The 20724-nt window shown below is 33.6% G+C and overlaps 1 protein-coding gene across 4 annotated transcripts in view; it reads right to left on the reverse strand.

Annotated features, from left to right (window-relative positions):
* LOC136043266 (histone-lysine N-methyltransferase PRDM16-like) overlaps window positions 1–20724 on the reverse strand; it is a 152275-nt gene that overhangs the window by 131368 nt on the left and 183 nt on the right. The window contains exons 1-4 of one of the 4 annotated variants that reach the window (XR_010621582.1): window positions 20093–20634; window positions 17060–17116; window positions 11587–11670; window positions 4904–5003 (exon numbers count right to left, since the gene is read on the reverse strand). Coding sequence is in view for 3 of the 4 variants with exons in the window: in XM_065728209.1 (XP_065584281.1) it covers window positions 4904–5003; window positions 11587–11670; window positions 17060–17116; window positions 20093–20262 (411 nt within the window). In the remaining variant the exon portion in view is untranslated. Of the gene's footprint in view, window positions 1–4903; window positions 5004–11586; window positions 11671–17059; window positions 17117–20092; window positions 20635–20724 lie in introns of those variants that run through there. The other 3 variants (XM_065728209.1, XM_065728200.1, XM_065728204.1) reach the window with 3 other exon arrangements.

Here is a 20724-nt window from a genome sequence, read left to right on the forward strand (position 1 = left end):
ATTATTTTCGAGTTCTCACTGGTTCAGTTGTTTTTGCTACTTTAAGACTCAGACGGTATGCATTTTGCGAAAGTTTCTGCTAGTTCGGATCGTAATTCTGATTTTGTACATTGGATGATAATTGTATTGGGGATAGACTGAGATACCTTGAGTCTAACCCTTTTGATTTTTCCATATTCCAGAGCCATGATAAATTTTCAGGAAATAAGATAAATGACGGTGGGCTAATTAACTTTCCAAATTGTAAATATAAATTACCTTCCGAAGTTTCTGATCTTCCCAGTATCGGTGCTGTGAGAACAGGATTTTTAAATTGTGGGGTTTTTTTTTAGTTCACAGGATGATCTTGTCGATGTAGTTCATAAACTATCTTGTCATGTCGTTGGATTCTGTGAGACTTTTCTTACAGACCTGACTCCTCAGGTTGTTTTTCCTGGATATCAATTTATTTTTAAAAACCGATTGACTAGGCGCCAGGGTGGTTTAGCAGTACTAGTTAAAGAAGGTATCTCTTTTCGACGCATTGCAAATCTGGAAGGTTCTCATGAGGAAATGCTTTTTGAAGTAATGGTGACTGAAATTAGTCTTGGAAAAAAATATGTTTTTTGCGTAGTATACCGACCGCCTTCTTCTCCAGTCAAATCTTTCCTCTCTAAACTCCATGATTTTTTGCATCAACCCCATTTTCAAAATAAAGATGTAATCCTTTCCGGAGATTTCAATATTGACCTTCTAGAAGCTTCAAATGAATCCTCTGTTGAGTTATTGTCTTCTTGCTTTTCTGCGTGTCTGCTTCCTACTTGCCTGATACCTACAAGAATTTCATCTAGTTCTGCTTCTCTCATTGATAATATTTTTACATCTTTACCTATTCAAGCAAATTTTGCTATTTTAAGTGATATATCGGATCATTTCCTGCTGGTTTCAGATTTAGCTCTTACTTATAAAATACCACAGGTAAGTAAGGAACGTCAAGGACGGTTAATAAATTAAATAACATTAAAGCACCTGAATGAAAGCCTTGGACTATTGGATTGGCAGGAGGTAATATCCACGGAGGATTCAGATATGGCAACTGATAATTTTCTAAGAAATTTCAATTGCTGCCTTGATTCTAGTTGCCCATTTGTTACGATTAAAATTTGCAGAGAAAAATTTCCTATAAGGCCATGGATAACGTCTGGAATTTTGATATCAGTTAAGAAAAAAAATCAGTTATTTAAAAAGCAGTTAAAGAATCCAACTGATTATAATATTAAAAATTTTAAATTTTCAAAAATAAATTAACCACAATGATACGTTTGTCGAAACAATTGTATTATGAAAAGTCCTTCGAAGAAGCTCAAAATTCTCCTCGCAAAACGTGGTCTTTAATTAATTATTTAATAAAAAAAGAAAGTGAGTCGAATTTTCCTGAAGTTATTAGTTTAGAAGATGGTTCGACTACTAATAAATCGGAGAAAGTGGCTGATATTTTGAATACAAATTTTGCTAAAATAGGAAAGAAAATTGTTTCATCAGTAATGAACCAGTTTGATTCACGTAGTAATAAACATTTTTCTTCATACCTTCCATCTCCTCAAAGTAATTCAATTTTTCTCGGGCCTATTTCTCATTCTGAAATAACAAAAATAGTATGTGATCTAAATCCAGGTAATTCAGCGGGAATTGACGGGTCTAGTTCTAAAATTGTTAAAGAAATACTGTCTGCAATAATATTACCATTACAGCATATAATTAATCTTTCATTTAAAACTGGAGTTTTCCCATCTGCTTTTAAAGAAGCGCGGATAGTTCCGCTTTACAAAGGTGACTCTCCTGAAAATCCATCAAATTACCGCCCTATTTCTATTCTGTCAGCATTTTCTAAAATACTTGAGAAGGCAATTTATAAGAGGTTTTATGACTTTCTTAAATCGTCTAATTTCTTCACAAATTCCCAGTTTGGTTTCCGGTCTGGACACAACACTGAACATGCTATCGTTGCTCTCATCCAATATATTCATGAATGCTTAGATAGAGGTGAAATTCCAGCAACAATATATTTAGATTTTAAAAAAGCATTCGATACAATATCCCATTGTATTCTTTTTAGTAAATTGGATAATTGTGGTGTGCGTGGACTGGCGTTGGATCTAGTTAAATCTTATCTTGATAAGAGAAAGCAACGATTAGATGGAGGCAATTTCCTCTCTTCACCTGTACCTCAGTCTTCGAAGGTTGGGGTACCTCAGGGCTCTGTCCTAGGTCCTCTCCTTTTTTTAATTTATATAAATGATTTTCACCGCGCTTTTACATCCCCGTGTCTCAACACACATTTTGCTGATGATACGGCAGTTTCAATTTCTGAAAAGAATGACGAGGAGCTGGAGGCAAAACTGAATACTGCATTTTCTAATGTTCTTGATTGGTGTTCTTCAAATTTTATTGCTTTGAATGTATCAAAAACTAATTTCATAATTTACGGCAGAAAGTCAAATATCTGCCCTCGTATTACCCGAGTTACTTCTTCAAAGTATCTATAATCAATATCTCGTGTGAAAATGATAAAGTACCTTGGACTTGTGATTGACGAAAGCTTATCTTTTAAAACACACATTCAAAATCTACGATTAAAGATTTCAAGGTATGTTGGTTTAATGCGAAGGTTGAAGCTTTGTTTGCCCTACTCTGCTTTACGAAGTATTTATTTTGCTCTGATTCAGACTAATATTAATTATTGTTCTCTAGTATATTTATCTACATTTAAAAGCCATATTAAACCAATACAGATTTTACAAAATAAAGCCCTAAGAATCCTTAAACTGTTTATTCCATCACCTATTGAACTTCCAAATAAGTCTTCTACTGCATCTTTATATACTTATCTAGATATACTTCCAGTCTCTCAACAATTTGCTTTTGGAGCAATTCTTTTCAAAATCAATTATGACATTAAGAAATTACCGCCATATTACCTCCATCAAAATTTGTTCTCCCAATCACAAGATTTACATAATTATAACACTCGACAAAAAAAGGATATCTACATTGACAAGTATAATACTGAGAGATCTAAATTCGCTCCGTTTGTGTCAATAGCTCGGTGCTGGGATGCTCACAAGACTCTTATTGATAATTTTTTCTCTATCCATTTAATAAAAAGGAAACTTAAATTTCATTTAGTTCAGGATTATTTTTAATTAAGTAACCTTTTAGTAAGGCAAAGTTTTTGTATGATTCGTTGCTCTGGGTGATTATGGGCCTCTCAGCTATCTTCCAGTATTAATTTATATTTAATAATATGGACATTTTTAATTTCTTCAATAGTATTGAATGATCCTGGGCTAGCTGCTACTTTCATATTATTGCTGTGTTATTGTATCTTTGCCGTCATGTTTATCTTTGTATTGTAGTGTGTTATTATTTTATCTTTGTCTAGGCCTAGTTTTTCGAGCTTGTCTCCCCATAGGCCTATGTCATTTATATATATATATATATATGTATGTGCGATTAATAAATAAATGAACTTGAACTTGAACTTGACATTACTAAAAATACTTTAGCGTAAAGAGCGAGGTATTAGGAGGAGGTGAGCCCCTCATTTGGGCAATAATTTTTGTTCGTTTTAAGTTTTAATGCTGCTCCTTACTTCCAGCTGAAAAAAACTTTTTCATATTTATTTTTTTTAAACAAAGCTAGTAAATCCTGGCCTCTCTTCATGGAAATTGTCTTCCCCCATGACAATTTCCTCAATGGAAAGTTCCCCCAGTATATCCTCCTCTTCTCAACCCCTCCCCCAATCAAAAAATCCTCCTGAAAACGCCTGTACACTTCCCAATAACCATTACTATATGTAAGCACTGGTCAAAGTTTGTAACTTATAGCCCCTCCCACGGGGACTGGGGAGGAGTAAGTCGTCTCCAAAGACATAGTCATAAGGTTTTTCGACTACGTTGAATAAAATGGCTATCTCAGAATTTTGATCCGTTGACTTTTGGAAAATAATTAGCGTGGGAGGGGGCCTAGGTGCCCTCCAATTTTTTGGTCACTTATAAAGGGCACTAGAACTTTTCATTTCCGTTAGAATGAGCCCTCTCGCAACATTCTAGGACAACTGGGTCGATACGATCACCCCTGGGAAAAAAAAACAAATAAACACGCATCCGTGATCTGCCTTCTGGCAAAAAATATAAAATTCCACATTTTTGTAGATAGGAGCTTGAAACTTCTACAGTAGGGTTCTCTGATACGCTGAATCTGATGGTGTAATTTTCGTTAAGATTCTATGACTTTAAGGGGGTGTTTCCCCTATTTTCTAAAATAACGCAAATTTTCTCAGGCTCGTGACTTTTGATGCGTAAGACTAAACTTGATGAAACTTATATATTTAAAATCAGTATTAAAATGCAATTCTTTTGATGTAGCTATTGGTATCAAAATTCCATTTTTTAGAGTTATGGTTTCTATTGAGCCGGTTCGCTCCTTACTACAGTTCGTTACCACGAACTGTTTGAAAAATGAATATGCAAACTTGTATTGTTTTGTTATGGAATAATTTCTTAATAAAGAAGAAAAGTTTGCCTACACCACTTTAATTAACAAAAGTTAACATCATTCACTAATAGAATGAAGAAAGTGAGGACTGAAGTGGAGGTAGGTTTTCTTAATAGAACAGGTTACAGACCAGGTTAATAGAACATGGTTATAGATCATATACTTAACCAAAATAGGTAATAGAACAGGAATAGAACTTACGCTCTCGTCGTGATTAATTATGATTTGTCCAAGTATGACTATAATCTACCCAGGCATAATTAAAAAATCATCCAAACTTTTGTACAACATCTTGCTCGGTAAAATAGCTCTAGAATAAAATTTTGAGAGATCTTATGAAAAACATCCGGAGAAAACAAAACCATACCTTCGAAAGAGTTTTGGCATTTACAAAATGAGGATTCCATGGTGGCAACCGAGAGCGGAAATCATTTGAGTCACCATGTTCATTCGATATAAGGTCATCTCTAAAAATGAAATAGAATCGAATTATTACAAATTATTGTAATGTACTCGACCCTAGAAGACATGATAATAAATAGCAAGGATCTATATCAATATACAACCTATAACTATATACAACCTATATCAATAGAAAAGAAAGCTAAAAAAATAATTAAAGAATGTGTACACCAAAGAAAACCATATTTGGAATTTCCAAATTTAAAACCTTTTAATTTTGAAGTCACCATATTATATTATATATACCTTACTATGTTAAACATATAACTCATTATACAAGTACCTTAAGAAAATTCGTAAAACTATAGAGAAAAGGGATTGCATGCTCTAAAGTGATGCACAGTATATTGATAAAATTTTTACCATAAAATTCAGCGTGCCCGAGAACCCTGAAACATAGTTTTCATGTCTCTGTTTCTTATGATTTATTGTGTCAAATTCGTGGTCCTTAAACATTAGGAGATGCATTTTTAAAAGGAAATGTAATTTTTTTAAAGTAAACACAAAGAATTAGTCATTCCATGATCAAGTCCTTCACGAAAAAGAAACATTAAAGGTTCACTTAAGGAGCATTTGCCCCTTAAGTTTTAGGGTAAACAGTCAAACTTAGACATAGAGTAGAAGGATGAAGTAGTTTATAACCTTTCCCGCGCCGTGTACTTCGAAGCAATGAAAAAGGACTTAGACTTTGCTTTTGAGTTTATTTAACATAATAAACAAAAAAATAAACCATTACAGACATAAATCACTACGTCAGAGAAATATCAATGTGGAAGTCAAGTGTAGTGGCTTTACTTGTACAACAGGCTTTTCAAACAATAGGAATATACCACTTACATCAATAGAATCACCCTCTCTATAGAATGTCAGTAAAAACGTCTTCTTTATATTCACGCACAGTAAATTTAAACTCGTAAACATCTCCAGTCTTTTGAGAACATCATTAACTTTTGCTATTAAATCATCAACTTGTTTTGCAAATACTGTTACCGCAGTGTCATCCACAAAAGAAGTAATAGATACATCTTCTATTATTGTCGAAAATATAATTTATTTTGAAAATAAAATACTTTATTAAAAAAAAGTAAATGCATTATATGAAACTGTTATCAAACGGTTCGTGGTAACGAACTGTAAGTTGGGAGTGACACGACCCAATAGTAACCGGAACTCCAAAAAGCATAGTTTTGATAATAATAGATACATCAAAAGAATCGGATTTTTATTTTGATTAAATATATATGAAGTTTATTAACTTTAAATTTACCAGAGAAAATTTGCCCAGTTTTTAAAAAGTGAAAAACATCCCAAAACGTCAAGCAATCTTAATAAAAATCATATCAAAGATTCAGTATATGTACATATGTGGAACTTTACATTTCTTGTCAGAAGAAAGATCATGGATGCGTGTTTTATTTGTTTGTTTGTTTTTCCCTGGGCTGATGGTATCGAACCAGTGATCCTAGAAGATATACAGAGGGTTCATTTGGTTGGAAATCAAAAGTTCTAGTGCCTTTTCAAGTGACCATAGTGATGAGAGGAAAGATAAACCCTGCCCACGGCCTTCTTCTCCAAGACCGTCTGGTAAAAAAAAATGTCGATGGCCATTTTGTTCAGCATAGTTGAAAGTTCCAATAGCTATGTCCTGGGAGATAACATAACCCACACAGCCCCTGGGGAAATGGCTGTAAGCTAAGAAATTTACCCATTGTTAAAGTATTGCATGCCTATTTGTTATTAGGAAGCATATAGACGTTTTTTGGAGGGGGGTTTTCTGCTTGGGGGGATTTTCCTACGGTACGAATTTTCCAAGGGAAGGGAAGTTTCGAGGGGTAATCTTTCCAGGGGATATTTTACACTGGGGGAATTTGTCAGAATTCCTATACAAAATTCTTTTTATTGGTCTTACTTTGTCTTTGCTGACTAAATTTAACATGTACAGATGTTCTGGGGGAAATTTTCAGCATGGAAAATTTGCCTGCTGGCAATTTCCCCATGAAACGGGGGGGGGGGATTTCAGTGGGAGAAATTTTCTGTTTGGAAAGTTTCCGCAGGAGCAACTTTCCAATGTGTCCGGGAAGGTTTCCGGGAAAATGATCACGGGGGGGGATTTCTGAAATGATTTGAAAAAAACCCTAAGAAATTAAAGTCTCTTAAAAAGATTTTTTAAATGTTAGCAGGCTAAGGAAAATTTGAGGTGGAATTGCCAGCAAGAATTTTTCCTGGTGGATTTTTAGCGAGCATGGCCTGGGGAGTTTTGAGGGGTGGATTGAGGGTGTTTTGCATAGGAGGATCTTTACTTTGAGATATTTTCTGTGGGACGTAGGAATGTTTCGTGTTGAGGAGTTGGATTTCCTGGCATTATTTGAAAATGACCAGAAAATTAAATATAATTTTTTTTCAACTAAAAGCAAAGAGCGACATTGAAGCTTAAAAATAAAAATAATTATTCTGTATATAGGTGGCATTGCAATATCTTGATCCTTACGCTGAAGTTAGACTTTTTGTTCCAATTTCTTAAGACCGACTCATGAAACATAAGGGTCGTTTAATTAAAATAAGAAGAATCTTTAAAAGTTCTAAAATACTTGAAGAAATTACTTGAATGTGAAGAGTAAGGTATTGAGGGAGGGACAAACCCCTCATATACAGAATAATTTCTGTTTGTTTTACTTTTCAGTGTGTGTCTTTACATTCAGTTGAAAAAAAAACTAGTTGTTTTAACTGAAAGTAAGGAGCGACATTAAAACTTAAAACGAACAGGAATTACTCCGTGTGTAAAAGGGGCTGTTCCCTTCTCAACGTCGCTCTTTACGCTAAAGTTTTTACTGTTTAATAAAGTAGAATTGAGAGAAAGAGTCAAACTTTAGCGGAAAGAGCGGGGCGTTGAGAAGGGAACAGCCCCTTTCATAGACGGAGTAATTCCTGTTCGTTTTAAGTTTTAATGTCGCTCCTTACTTTCAGTTAAAAAAAAATAGTTTTTTTTATTTAATTCATAAGAAAGGAAGCATGAAAAAAAGTTTTTAGTTTATTTAAATGAATTAAATAAAAAACAATTTTTTAAACTGAAAGTAAGGAGCGGTATTTAAACTTAAAATGAACAGAAATTATTCCGTACATGAATTTGACTGTCCACTCCTCAACGCCCCACTCTTTACGCTAAAGTCTAACTCTTTCTCACAACTCTACTTTATAGAACAATAAAAAAAATTAGCGTAAAGAGCGCGGTATTGAGGAAAGGACCGCCCCTTTCATATACGGAATAATTTCTGCTTGTTTTAAGTTTTAATGTCGCTCCTTACTTTCCGTTTAATTTTTTTTATTTAATTTGCTAGAAGAGTCAAAGTTAATGTGTTCCCGGCAGGGATATCCGCAGAGGAAGACGCCGGGCCCCCTCCAAATATTAACCCTTTCTTTAATTTATGGGCATTTCTTATTCATACTGTCGAATAAAAAAAAAAAAAAATGCGTACATGCTTGGTATTGTCTACAGTAAAGATTAAGAATCGTAACTTATCAGGAGAAGACATGCTAGAACAAAAAAGACACATTTTTATATTGCTAATTTTATGCTAATTTTTATAGTTTGGATAGCATTTTTGACAATTCATCCACAGCCCCCCGCCCTACAAATTGTCTCATGCAGTCCTAGTTTTATAGAGAAACTAACCAAAGAAAATTAGAGTAGCTCTTGCTTTACAAACTGCAGCAAGTATTAATGAATCAAATTTCTTTGTTTTTTTTTCATATTTATCTATTTTTGAATTAGTTTTTCTGAAGTGTTATGTTACTTTTTTCTAAATAGCCTAAGGCTTTATGAGTTCATGAGAAAAAGACTTGGGATGAATTGTTCAAAATTTAAAACAAACTATATAAATGAGCATAAAACTGCCAATTTAAAAGTTGTTATATTTTTTTCTTGCATGTCTCCTTCAGAAGAGGTGTAATTCTTAACCTTTACCATTGTCTTATTCTACGGCCTTTTGTAATACTTTTCTAGAACAAATTGTTTACTTTTGCTGTTTGCCAACATTATGTTTTTGTATCGGATGATTACACCACACATGGCTCTTTATAGATTAAATAAAAAAAAACTAGTTTTTTTTTACCTGAAAGTAAGGAGCGACATTAAAACTTAAAACGAACAGAAATTACTTCGTATATGAAATGGGTTGTCCCCTCCGCAATCCCTCGCTCTTTACGCTAAAGTTTTTAATTGTTTTAAAAAGTAGAATTGTGGCAAATAGTCAAACTTTAGCGTAAAGAGCGAGGGATTGCGAAGGGGGACAACCCATTTCATATACGGAGTAATTTCTGTTCGTTTTAAGTTTTAATGTCGCTCCTTGCTTTCAGTTAAAAAAGACTAGTTTTTTTTAGATTTAATTTCTGAACGTTTTTGGATTAATGCATGTTTGATTTCGGCTCTCCGTACATAAATTATTAAAATGAAATTTGCATATTAATTTTTTTTTGGCTAAATGACTTTTTCTTAGTTTTGATCAGACGATTTTGAGAAATAAGGGGTGGGGAAGGAGGCCTGGTTGCCCTCCAATTTTTTGGTTACTTAAAAAGGCAACTAGAACTTTTAATTTTAACGAACGTTTTACTAGTAAAAAATACACGTAACTTAAGAATTAACTTACGTAACAAACTTTTATATTCTTATATTTTTAATTATATATATGAGGGGGTTTGTCCCCTCGTTAATACCTCGCTCTTCACACTAAATCTTAAGTTTTGTCCCAATTCTTTAAGAATGACCCCTGAATCAGAAAGGCCGTAGAATAAATAGTTGAATTTACTAAACATACTTTACCATAAAGAGCGAAGTATCTATCTCCTCCTAAATACCTCGCTCTTTATGCTAAAGTATTTTTAGAACCCCTCATATGCGTAATAATCTCTGTCCCTTTTTAGTTTTAATACTACTCCTTACTTTCAATTGAAAAAACTTTTTCATGTTTATATTTGCATTGTTTTTTTTTAATAGTTATGCTAGAAAATCCTGCGCCCTTTTCATTGAATTTCTCTTCCCCCATGAAATTTTCCTCCAAGGAAATATCCTCCCACATAGCCCACTCCCCTCAACCCCACACCCAAACCAAAAAAATCCCCCTGAAAACGTCGGTACACTTGCCAATAACCATTACTGTATGTAAACACTGGTCAAAGTTTATAACTTGCAGCCCCTCCCCCAGGGACTGTGGGGGAGTACGTATCCCAAAAGACATAGTTATTGTAGTTTTCGACTATGCGGAACAAAATGGCTATCTCAAAATTTTGATCCGTTGACTTGGGAAAAAATGAGCGTGGGAGGGGGCCTAGGTGCCCTCCATTTTTTGGTCACTTAAAAAGGGCACTAGAAATTTTCATTTCCGTTAGAATGAGCCCTCTTGCAGTACTCTAGGACCACTTGGTCGATACGATGACCCCTGGGAAAAAAAAACAGACAAACAAACAAATAAACACGCACCCGTGATCTGTCTTCTGGCAAAAAATACGAAATTGGACATTTTTGTAGATTGGACCTTGAAATTTTTTCTGTAGGGTTTTCTGATACGCTGAATTCGATGGTGCGATTTTCGTTAAGATCCTATGACTTTTAGGGGGTGTTCCCCCCTATTTTCCAAAATAAGGCAAATTTTCTCAGGCTCGTAACTTTTGATGACAAAGACTAAATTTGATGAAACTTATATATTTAAAATCAGCATAAAAATCAGATTCCTTTGATATATCTTTTAGCATCGAAGTTCCGTTTTTTAGAGCTTCGTTTACTATTGAGCCGGGTCGCTCCTTACTACAGTTCGTTACCACAAACTGTTTGAAACCAGAATTTAGATTATTTTACACTTGAATTCTTATTTGACCTAATTAAGTACAAACTCCTGATGTTTAATATTAAACCAAGAAGGAGAAATTCGTCCAGTTGGTAATTTGGCAAAATTACTTCTCATTTTTTACCATATACATCGTAAAACGATAAAGAAAACATCATAATAAAGTTTTAAATCGCAAAAAATTTTCTTCTTTTTGGCTTTAGTTCCACGGGCTTGTATGATATTAACAATGAAATGAAAAAAATTAAAAATTAAAAAAATAGTTTTTAGGCCCAAATATTCAAAAGAAAATCCTACGCTTATTTTCAAAAAAATTCCTTATAAATTCCTTCCCTTGCCTATCCCTCGCGAAATATACTTTGTGCCCTTCACGTCTCTTCACAATAGCAGTCATTAAACGGGTCGGCAAACATGGCTTAAAACTGGCCAATCAGACGACAATATTTTGATTCTTGAGATATATGATAAACCATTCGATATCTTAATACATATCCTGGCTTTAATATTTAAAACTCTTTCTAATCGACTTCGTCATTTATTTTCATAAGCGCAATAAATCGTCTTTAATATTACTTATTCTAGGATTTATTGGCTCATCAATTTCCACCTAAAAATCATGCTTTTTCGTGAATTCTTCATTAGTAAAATGTTACAGTCCACTGGCTTTTCTAATATGCATGCTCAAAAAATATTCTAAACATATTAATAATGCGTGACTACTGCGTTGTCATAGAAAAGAAGAAAAACTTACAAAATAGCTGGATCGAAAGTTCTATGAGACGTTTGGTGCACATTTCTCATTGGTCCCAAGTCCCATTGATTTCTTCCGGTTAGACTGAAAAGGATTTATATAGCATGATCACTTTTCTTTATTGTTAGAGTTTCGTTGTTAATCTGAACTATAGGTTTTTGCCTCTACTGCCGCTATTTCTCCAAACTCCGAGCAACGTTATACTATTCAACGTCGATACCACAGCTTAGATACCAATATACAGTTATGAAAACTCGATTTATTTTTGGGACACAGTGCGCGGTAGCGATTCTAGCGGCTGGAGACAGGAAACTGGTATTGGTATCTAATTGGTAACAGGAAACTGGTATTGGTATCTAAGCTATGTATGCAACAAAACAAAATTGCGTTCCCGCCTATGGTGTTGTAGTACGATCTACGCGTCGGAGCGCGGGCTTGAAGGAGGCACCAAGCTCAGAGATCTGTACCAAAAGCTTCTCATGGGCAAGATAGGAGTTATCATTGCTGTATATTGGTATCTAGGCTGTGGTCGATACTATAGAAAACATGGATTCAACATTCCCTTCCTTGAAAGGTTGAGTTTTGGCTATTTCTAAGAAATTTGCATAGATTTGCACAGATTAATCTTTCTAAAATAAAAAAGAGGAGGGGATTTACATTTCCTTTATTCCTCCCCAGACATTTAGTAAAAATATTGCATATAGTTTTCCTTTTGTGCTCAAGAGAAGATATCCAAACTAACAAAACTATTTCTTATTCACATCATTTCTTATTTCTTTTGCTTACTGATTGAACTCGAATTTCGAAATAAGCTTTACTTGTACCTCATTTTGAAACTTCAATCCTAACCTTATCCTTAACCTTATCTCATTTTGAAACTTCAATCCTAACCTTATCCTTAGTTATTACCTTAGGGAAATGTCTTGAATATCTTCCTCTTCTGTTTTAAGACCCTAGTTCTCCTCTGTACCTACTCTTACACCCATTACTGTTATTTCAAATAACCCATTTTCACTTTATATAACCCCTTTGCTCCCTTTGCATTCCTGTTTTGTAGTAAAACACTTTATGCTTTAGTTTTCTATTTTTGTATCTTCCCTAAAGTGGGACCAAACAGACCTGTACCAACAGTAACGGAAAATCTAATAACCATAATTTGATAACAATATATGCATCATGTGATCCTTTTTTGATAACTGAAGAAAATAAACTAAATTCAAGTTACCCATCGATATTTGGTGGTAGGTAGGTAGGTATGCATTTATTTCAACCGAAAAATTACTAACATTGTACTACAATCAACATTATGCTGCTGAGTTTAGGGACCAAAAATGCCTCTGATAAGCAGCGAAACAACAACATATAAATGATAACTTTTTCATTCAAGATCAAAGAAATACGCAAAAAAAAAGAAAAACAGATGAAAACCAATGCAGTCTCTAAACAGCCACCTTTCAAGTTATGAAACAAAAGAAAAAAAAAGAGTGATAAAATTTAACCACCATAATTTACAATCTATTCAAAAAATATTTTTTATTCTTCCTTTAAATAACACCGACATGTTTAACCATAAAGGCAGATCGCGTTGTATACCTGATTTCACTAATCAACAATTGACTATATTGTTCAGAGTTCCTAGTAGAGTAATCGTAATAATTTGAATTATATCGATAAAAACTACTAAAATACTGAGGAGAAAATCCATTTAAAACCGGGTATACAAAAATTAAAATCTGCTGAGACTTAATACAATCAATAATTAAAATTTCTAAACCTCTAAAACAATCTTTAGTACAACCACACGCAAGATTTTCACCCAAACTTGTAATTGCCTTATTCTGCATAATATGGGCCCTTTTCACACGACTAGAAAAATTGCTTGCATACAATGAACAACCATACACTAACTAAGGATGAACAACTGAATAATAAATTGCTTTCAGAACATGCAGAGGAAAAAAAATGTGAAATCTTCTTAAATCAAACTCCGCGAGCCAACTTTGAAAATATAACTTTGCTAAGACGAATCCAACTAAAATTTACATCGAAATAAGATCTTGGATATCTACATTGAAAAACCTGACTACTGGACCATGTAAAAGAATACTATGACAATTATTTACAACTTTACTTATGTGACAAATCACATAATTAGTCTTTTCAATATTCATTGCAAGAAAACTAGGCTTTGTAAGCTGAGATAAATTCTCCAGAATTATATTAGTTATCTCTATAAGCTCCTCAATATATTTCGCCATCACTGTAAGTGCTGTGTCATCTGCAAATGATGTAACTACGGCATGAAGAAGGTAAAAACACATTGCATCCACATATTTCAAAAACAGTAAAGGTCCCAAGGCAGAATCTTGGGGCACTCCACAATTCACATTAAAGGCTTGGATTCGTCACTGTAAGTGCTGTGTCATCTACAAATGATGTAACTACGGCATGAAGAAGGTAAAAACGCATTGCATCCACATATTTCAAAAACAGTAAAGGTCCCAAGGCAGAATCTTGGGGCACTCCACAATTCACATTAAAGGCTTTTCCTACAACATCATCTATCATAACTTTGATGGACCTACCATGCAGGTAAGGCCGAAACCATTCCAAATTCTTTTCGTGAACTCCGAAACAAGCTAACCTACTTAATAAAAGATTAAAATCAACAGTATCTAATACTTTTCTAAAATCTATGAACACAGTAAGAAAGATAAGATTCCTTTCTAGGGCACTATCAACGCACTCGTTTAGATGGTATGCCGCATGAACAGATGAATGTCTGGTTCTGAAACCAAACTGTGATTCACTTAATATTACGAGCTTGTCTAAATATTCACACAGCCATCAGTGTACTATTATTCTCGTGTATCTTCGAGAATAGTGGTAACAAGCTTATAGGTCGCCAGTTCGTCATATCTTGCTTATTACCTGATTTGAACAGTGAAGGACCTTCGCTTTTTTAAGTGCGTCAGGGAATTGGCCGACTTCAAGTGATAGGTTAACAAGGTAAAGAAGATATGTTAGTAGTTGACACTGCTTTGGATGCTTTCAGATTCAAACCTTCAATACCAGTAGCATTTCACTTTAAATTCTTCGCCAACTCTTCAATTGATGCTGTCTCAAATTGAAAGTTCTGATGTTCCCCTCTATTATCTTCGAAGAGTGTGTCACTTTTCCGTGTGTCTCCGTAGGAAGCGTCTTCCTTGATTTTACTTCTAATACTAGAGAAAATTTTACCATATTCGTCAGCAACCTGCTGCTTATCAGTGACTGTACACCCTTGATAGTGATACCATTTATGAGGCTATCATGTTTACTTGTGGCTTTAATCACGCCGTTAATGGTCTGCCAAGCGCCCCGCATATCTCCTTTTTGTTCATTAAATTTTTCAATGTAATATTTCTTTTTTTTAGAAATCCATAACTTATTCAGTAAATTTTGTTGACGAATATATTCATTTTTACTTTCTTCAGATGAGATCTTATCAAATGAGATCTAGTGATATCTTAAGTGTGATCTTAATGAAAACTACACCATTATATTCAGCATGTACAAATTTCCTCCTGCGTGACTCAGATTAGCCTTCGGCCAAACTTCACCAATCGATTCATAATTATGAAAACAATAGGTGAATAGGAACCCAATTTCAGATATTGCCACTGAAATTTGCTGATTTTCGTCATTTTTGGCCAAAAAGCGGAAATGGTGACCCGACCTAGTCAAATTATAATTGAGTGAAAGTTTTGACATAGCTCATTGGCTTAGAACTATCGATTTGCTACATAAAAATGCTCTCATTTTCTGAAGTAGAACTGCCACAAAGTTTTACATTCGTTTTTAAGGGTATGGACGGGCCAAAGGGATGGTATACTGAAATCATATGCAGTATAGCTAACGGTTAAACAATACTAAGCTATTTCGTATTTTTGTAAGGGTATTGGGTGCCATGACTTTCAAAAAGTGGACAAAGAAAGACAAAAAGGGGGGTTTGATCACTAGTATTCCCTATTAGGAACAAACATACAATATGGATGCTAAGGGAAATTAGCTCCTGAATATGGCTGAAATATTTTTGGCATGAAGTAAAGGATTACACATACATGATGTCATTAGAGACTTACAAGATTCCTCGGGGTAATTAGTTTCTCATATGTTTAAGTTTAGATGTTGCTCTTTCGAAACAAATAAGAGTTCCAAATAGGGATAGGTCCTTTTATTAGACAGTAAAAAATATATACAAAAGTTCTTGATGTTCCGATGACGTACATGAATGATCATCATCAGCCGAGAAACTAATTTATTAAAATTAAAATAAACTATATTTACAAAATAATAACTTCTGGGTCACAACAAGTTTTTCATTCAATGTCTTGAGTTCTTTAATATTGATTAAATTTTGATTGAATTTTTAATGAAGATGGTACAATCTATTTTTCTTCTAATTGCAAACGAAATATTGCTGAATTTATAGTTGGTCTATCCAATTTTACTCTTTACTTTTTTGTATGAGAACAGTTACACTTTTTTATTATTTGAACTCGTTAGTAACATCAGCTCTTAAATATGATCTTAGAGCTGATGTTAAATTAAATGTAAAGAGCTGCTTTATGAATTTGAGAGCTCAGGTGCAAATCGGCCCCTTTAGTAATTAAACAAATAAAAAAAAAGTTTTTTTTTCAACTGAAGTTATGGAGCAACATTAAAACTTAAGACAAATGTCGCTCCTTACTTTAGGTTAAAAAAAACTTGTTTTTTTTTATTTGATTACTACGAAGAAGTCATTTTTTTTTTTTACTCCAATCAAGTCACATAGAAAAAATGTTTGTGGAGAACTGAAGATGGGTGATTCCATTACAAATTAGGACTCATATTGCCCCTATTAAGAGCCAAAACGTATTGGCTGGCAGCCAACCATGGGTCAATGCCCAATTTTCCCTTAGTTTTCCTTACTTTGCTCTATTTCCTCTGGTTTCTTCAGATTACTTTATAGTCTCCGATTCTCAGGGGAGGGCAAGGGTTCAAAACAAGGGGTTGCCTTGATATCCCCAATAAACATCAAAGGGGAACAGGAATATCTTGGTTTTTAAAGTTCGGTAACTATTGAGCTCTGTCGCTCCTTACTCACAATTCGTTACCACAAAGTGTTTGAAAGCCGAGTCTCACTTGAGGGTGATTGGAAACTGCTACAAAGATATTACTTGATTAAGAAAAATAGATGAGTAGGCCTACATAAAATTCTAATATCCAAAAATTGAACTATGAAGCCCATTCAAGAAATGACTTTTTTCTAAGCCGGTCAGAACTAATTTTTTTTATCATTTATCACTGGTAATTGTTGGTAAAAAAAAAAAAAAAAAAAAAAAAAAAAAAAAAAAAAAAAAAAAAACTTAACAATGAATAAGTCATTCTATAAAAAGAGCCTCTGGGTTTAATTTAATTAGGTGAAATTTGAAAGCCTTTAACATCCTACCTGACTACTGGCTCGTTTTTCAAAAGTGGTAGTCTTCCGTCTCCATTTAATTGTGACCTGAAATATAGGTTTTATGCAGCAGCTATATTAAACGAAGAATAAAATAGTCGTGAAATGATGTCCTTTTTTCACAAACTTTAGTGCAAAAATTGTTACAAAAAGGGGGAAACGAGGAGAAGAGAAAGATTTTAAGAAATCTTTGATTAATCACTTTGTCCTTAGCACATAGCAAAATTAACCCTTGTCAATAGTAACGAAAAAAGTACAATACAAAATTTTAAGCACAATACATCCGATAAATTATTTTAATTTATATGCCTATCCCAGATACAATTATGTAAAATTCATCAGATTTAAAGCTATTTGCCTTAAGGTAAGCACAACAAAATCCGTCTAGTTTTGGAAAAGGGGAAAACCAACTTCAAAAGGGGTTCAAAGGAATTTCTATGAAAAATAAGTTTTTAAGTTCGGAATTTTTTTTATGTGTAAGATATTTGAATTTCAGCTGACTTCATGTAGTTGCATTTATCCCAAATTTTTCATGTAAAATTAAATATAGTGAAATCTAAATTTCGGATATATGCATATATATACGAAATCGAAGTTTCGCATATATGGTGAATCGGCATTATTGTAAAATAAATAAATATTTTGGAAGTGATTGTAAAGAAAATCAAACGCATTAACTGACATTGACATCCAATGTCGGCTCCACGCACTGACAACCTTTTCAGTTGTCCAGGGAGCAACAAAATTAGGGGAACAATAATATCTTGATTACATGCTATATATCGTTTTAATCTTGCGGATAATGTTTGCTGGGAGATTATCTGGGAATGTCTTGGAAATTTTATTAGAAAGATTATTAAAGAGAGAGAGGGGGGAGGGGTAAAAGAAAGTAATATGGAGATATACAAAGAGAGGAATAGAAGCAGAGAGAGAAAAATTATGGGAAATGTGTAAAAGTCAGTGATGGTGGCACATTTTCAAAGTACCTCCGGACTATTGAATTATCTTTGCTCATTAGCTAGTTTTCAGAAATTTTGGGGAATAGTTTTTAGGTCATGACTTGAGCCAAATTATACCAATTTTGACTTAAATCTCTAGAAACCAAAATGTTTAAGAATGTGCTTCTTTTTACTCAGACTTCTCAGTCAAAAAAGTTAGAATTTTATCAAAAGTGCCTGGGTTAAAAATTTTATTTTACTTCCTAATATCTTGCTAGCAATAAGTTATCTTAACTAGTATTTTAACAAGCTACAACTTGCAAAACAACTTGCACTTACAAAAATTAAATCAAAAATTAGTTTTCTTACGAAAGCATAAAGTAAGGTCTCAAGTAGGAATTCTTAGAAATTACCAGAAAGACAAAGAAGCTGCTGCTCCTTAAGGTCCTGGCTCAATAAACAGAGCTAATGCTAAGTACTCCGTACTAATGTTCATCTCGTTCTTCATTAAAAAAGCAAATTCAAGTAAAAGTGAACCAACTGAAATTTAAGTTCCAAAAGAAAACAAGTTTATTTCATCCAGTTTTTTGTAAAGTGAAGATAGAAAATAGAGCAAGTGCGTCAAGCGGTGACAAGGGCGTCAAGGTGTTGTCCTAAGATTCTAAGCTTTACTAGTGTTATATGCGTAATTTCTTCGCATTCCAAGACTTACCATCCTTACTGACTTTCATAAACAAACTTAGTCTTTAATTTCCTTTTGGCTAGTTTTTAACCTTTAATTTATTTTTTTTTTTGATCAATTTAAGAGGTTTTTGTTCCTCTCCCTGAAAATGGCACTTCCTACTTTTTTAGTTTGTTGGTTCAAAATGGTCAGCTATGTCTAAAAAAAAAAAAAAAAACAATGCCCACAATAATTTCTCCATGTCGTAAAATTTGGCCCTGTTATGCAATTAGATTTAAACTTAATTAGATTTAAGTTTTAGCTCTGATATTTACTTTCATGAAAAAAGCATGCAATAAAGGTAAAAAAATGTTTTGCTTTATAAAAATGATATATTTTTAAGAACACATATTTTTTGAATGGATAGTATTACTTAAATACAAAAAAAATCAAAGCCAAAATAAAGACTTGGGAAGACGGCAACATAAACTGCGCTGTAATATTTTACAGCCAGATAAAGAGAGATGTCACATTTTAAACTGAAAATAAATGTAACTCAAAAGAATGATTTCGCAGTTTCAAATTACTACGAGTAAGGAAAGGGGCGTGATTAAAGTTAGAGGAAGAATGGGATCGTAAGAAATCTTGCTGCACTTTAGGTTCAAATAATTAAATAATGAATTCTCCTTGTTCCATTCCTCTAAGCAGTAAGAAAGTAAAGGTATGCAGTTCATGCACGTGAACTGATAAACCCATGAACTGATAAGGTTAAACTCACGATAATTGTAAAAAGCAGGCAAAAGAAATGGATTCGACGGAAAACATCATAAAAATAATGGCAATTTTTGTTAATAGTGTGACATATGAGGTCCTACATATTATTAGCATGAGCAGAGAAGTCATAATTAAAAGCAATTTAAAGCCACCCTTTTAAAAAATTATTTTGTTGGGGAACTGATCAAAAAGTAAAATGTTGAAAAAAAATAAATGAGCATTTTAGCTCCTAGACATATAGTGATTCTTATGGCGAAAAAGAACTTGAATTCGATTGTCTTTTAGTTATCACTCCGAAGCAGGAGTTTCTGTGTTTATTAAACCTATGCCCTTCATTAAGCCCATGCTAGAACCATACCCCTTATTAGACTTTTGCCCCTTTGAACGTTAAAAAAAGATCTTTTACCGCTCTGTAATTTCATGAAATTATTCCTTATGTTATTTAATCTTTAATACCTCTTTAAAAAGTTCTATTTAAGCACTTAAAAAAAAAACACTCTCAGAAACCTTCTCTTGTATCCGTGGTTGGAAATCCGAACCTTAGTATATAACTAAGTACTTTCTGCGTCAACGTCACCAATATCTAGAAATAACCGAAATTTATAAAATCTAGCATTTAGCATTTTCATTATCTAACCAATTTTCACGTACCTCTTATCCTGGACTTTCGAAAGGCTTTCCAAGAAAAGTAATCTTTTGCTTTTAATTACTGGTGGATCTGGGAATGTGCTGCGAGGTCGCACAACGTTTATAAACCTGGGTCGTTCATTATCACAGTGAACTTCTCTCAAATTATTTCCTTCTGAACTAAATTTACCCATAAGCAAGGTTAAGAGTGTGTTAAAATAGCACACATGGATGTAGGCTAAAAAATATCTAGTGTGTCGCACAGCTTTTTGTAAACTCGAAATAATTAGAGAAGGTTACTGTAAAGCCTACTGTTCACGTTAAATAATTATGGGCTAAATAGAAAGTTCTTTTTCTTCAGATAGCCTCCAATCATTTATGAATCAGGAAAAAGCAGATCACGCAAGTAGGCTATTAGAATCTTACTACGTCGCACAGTTTTGTCAAAACATTAAATGACCTTGCCACTGTACATGCTGTACCCTACAGAGTCACATCAAGCCCCTCTTAGCACAGACAGCGTTACAGAGGTCAAGGGCTATATTCAAGATTGTACTAAATGTCTCTCATAAAAAGATATAGTTCATTTCGTGTAGAAAACAAACTACGCATGACATTTCCTCTTTTGAATTTTCTCCTTGTAACTGATAATTGAA

The sequence above is a fragment of the Artemia franciscana genome, chromosome 2 (assembly GCF_032884065.1).
Source record: "Artemia franciscana chromosome 2, ASM3288406v1, whole genome shotgun sequence".
In the NCBI taxonomy this organism is placed as follows: domain Eukaryota; kingdom Metazoa; phylum Arthropoda; class Branchiopoda; order Anostraca; family Artemiidae; genus Artemia; species Artemia franciscana.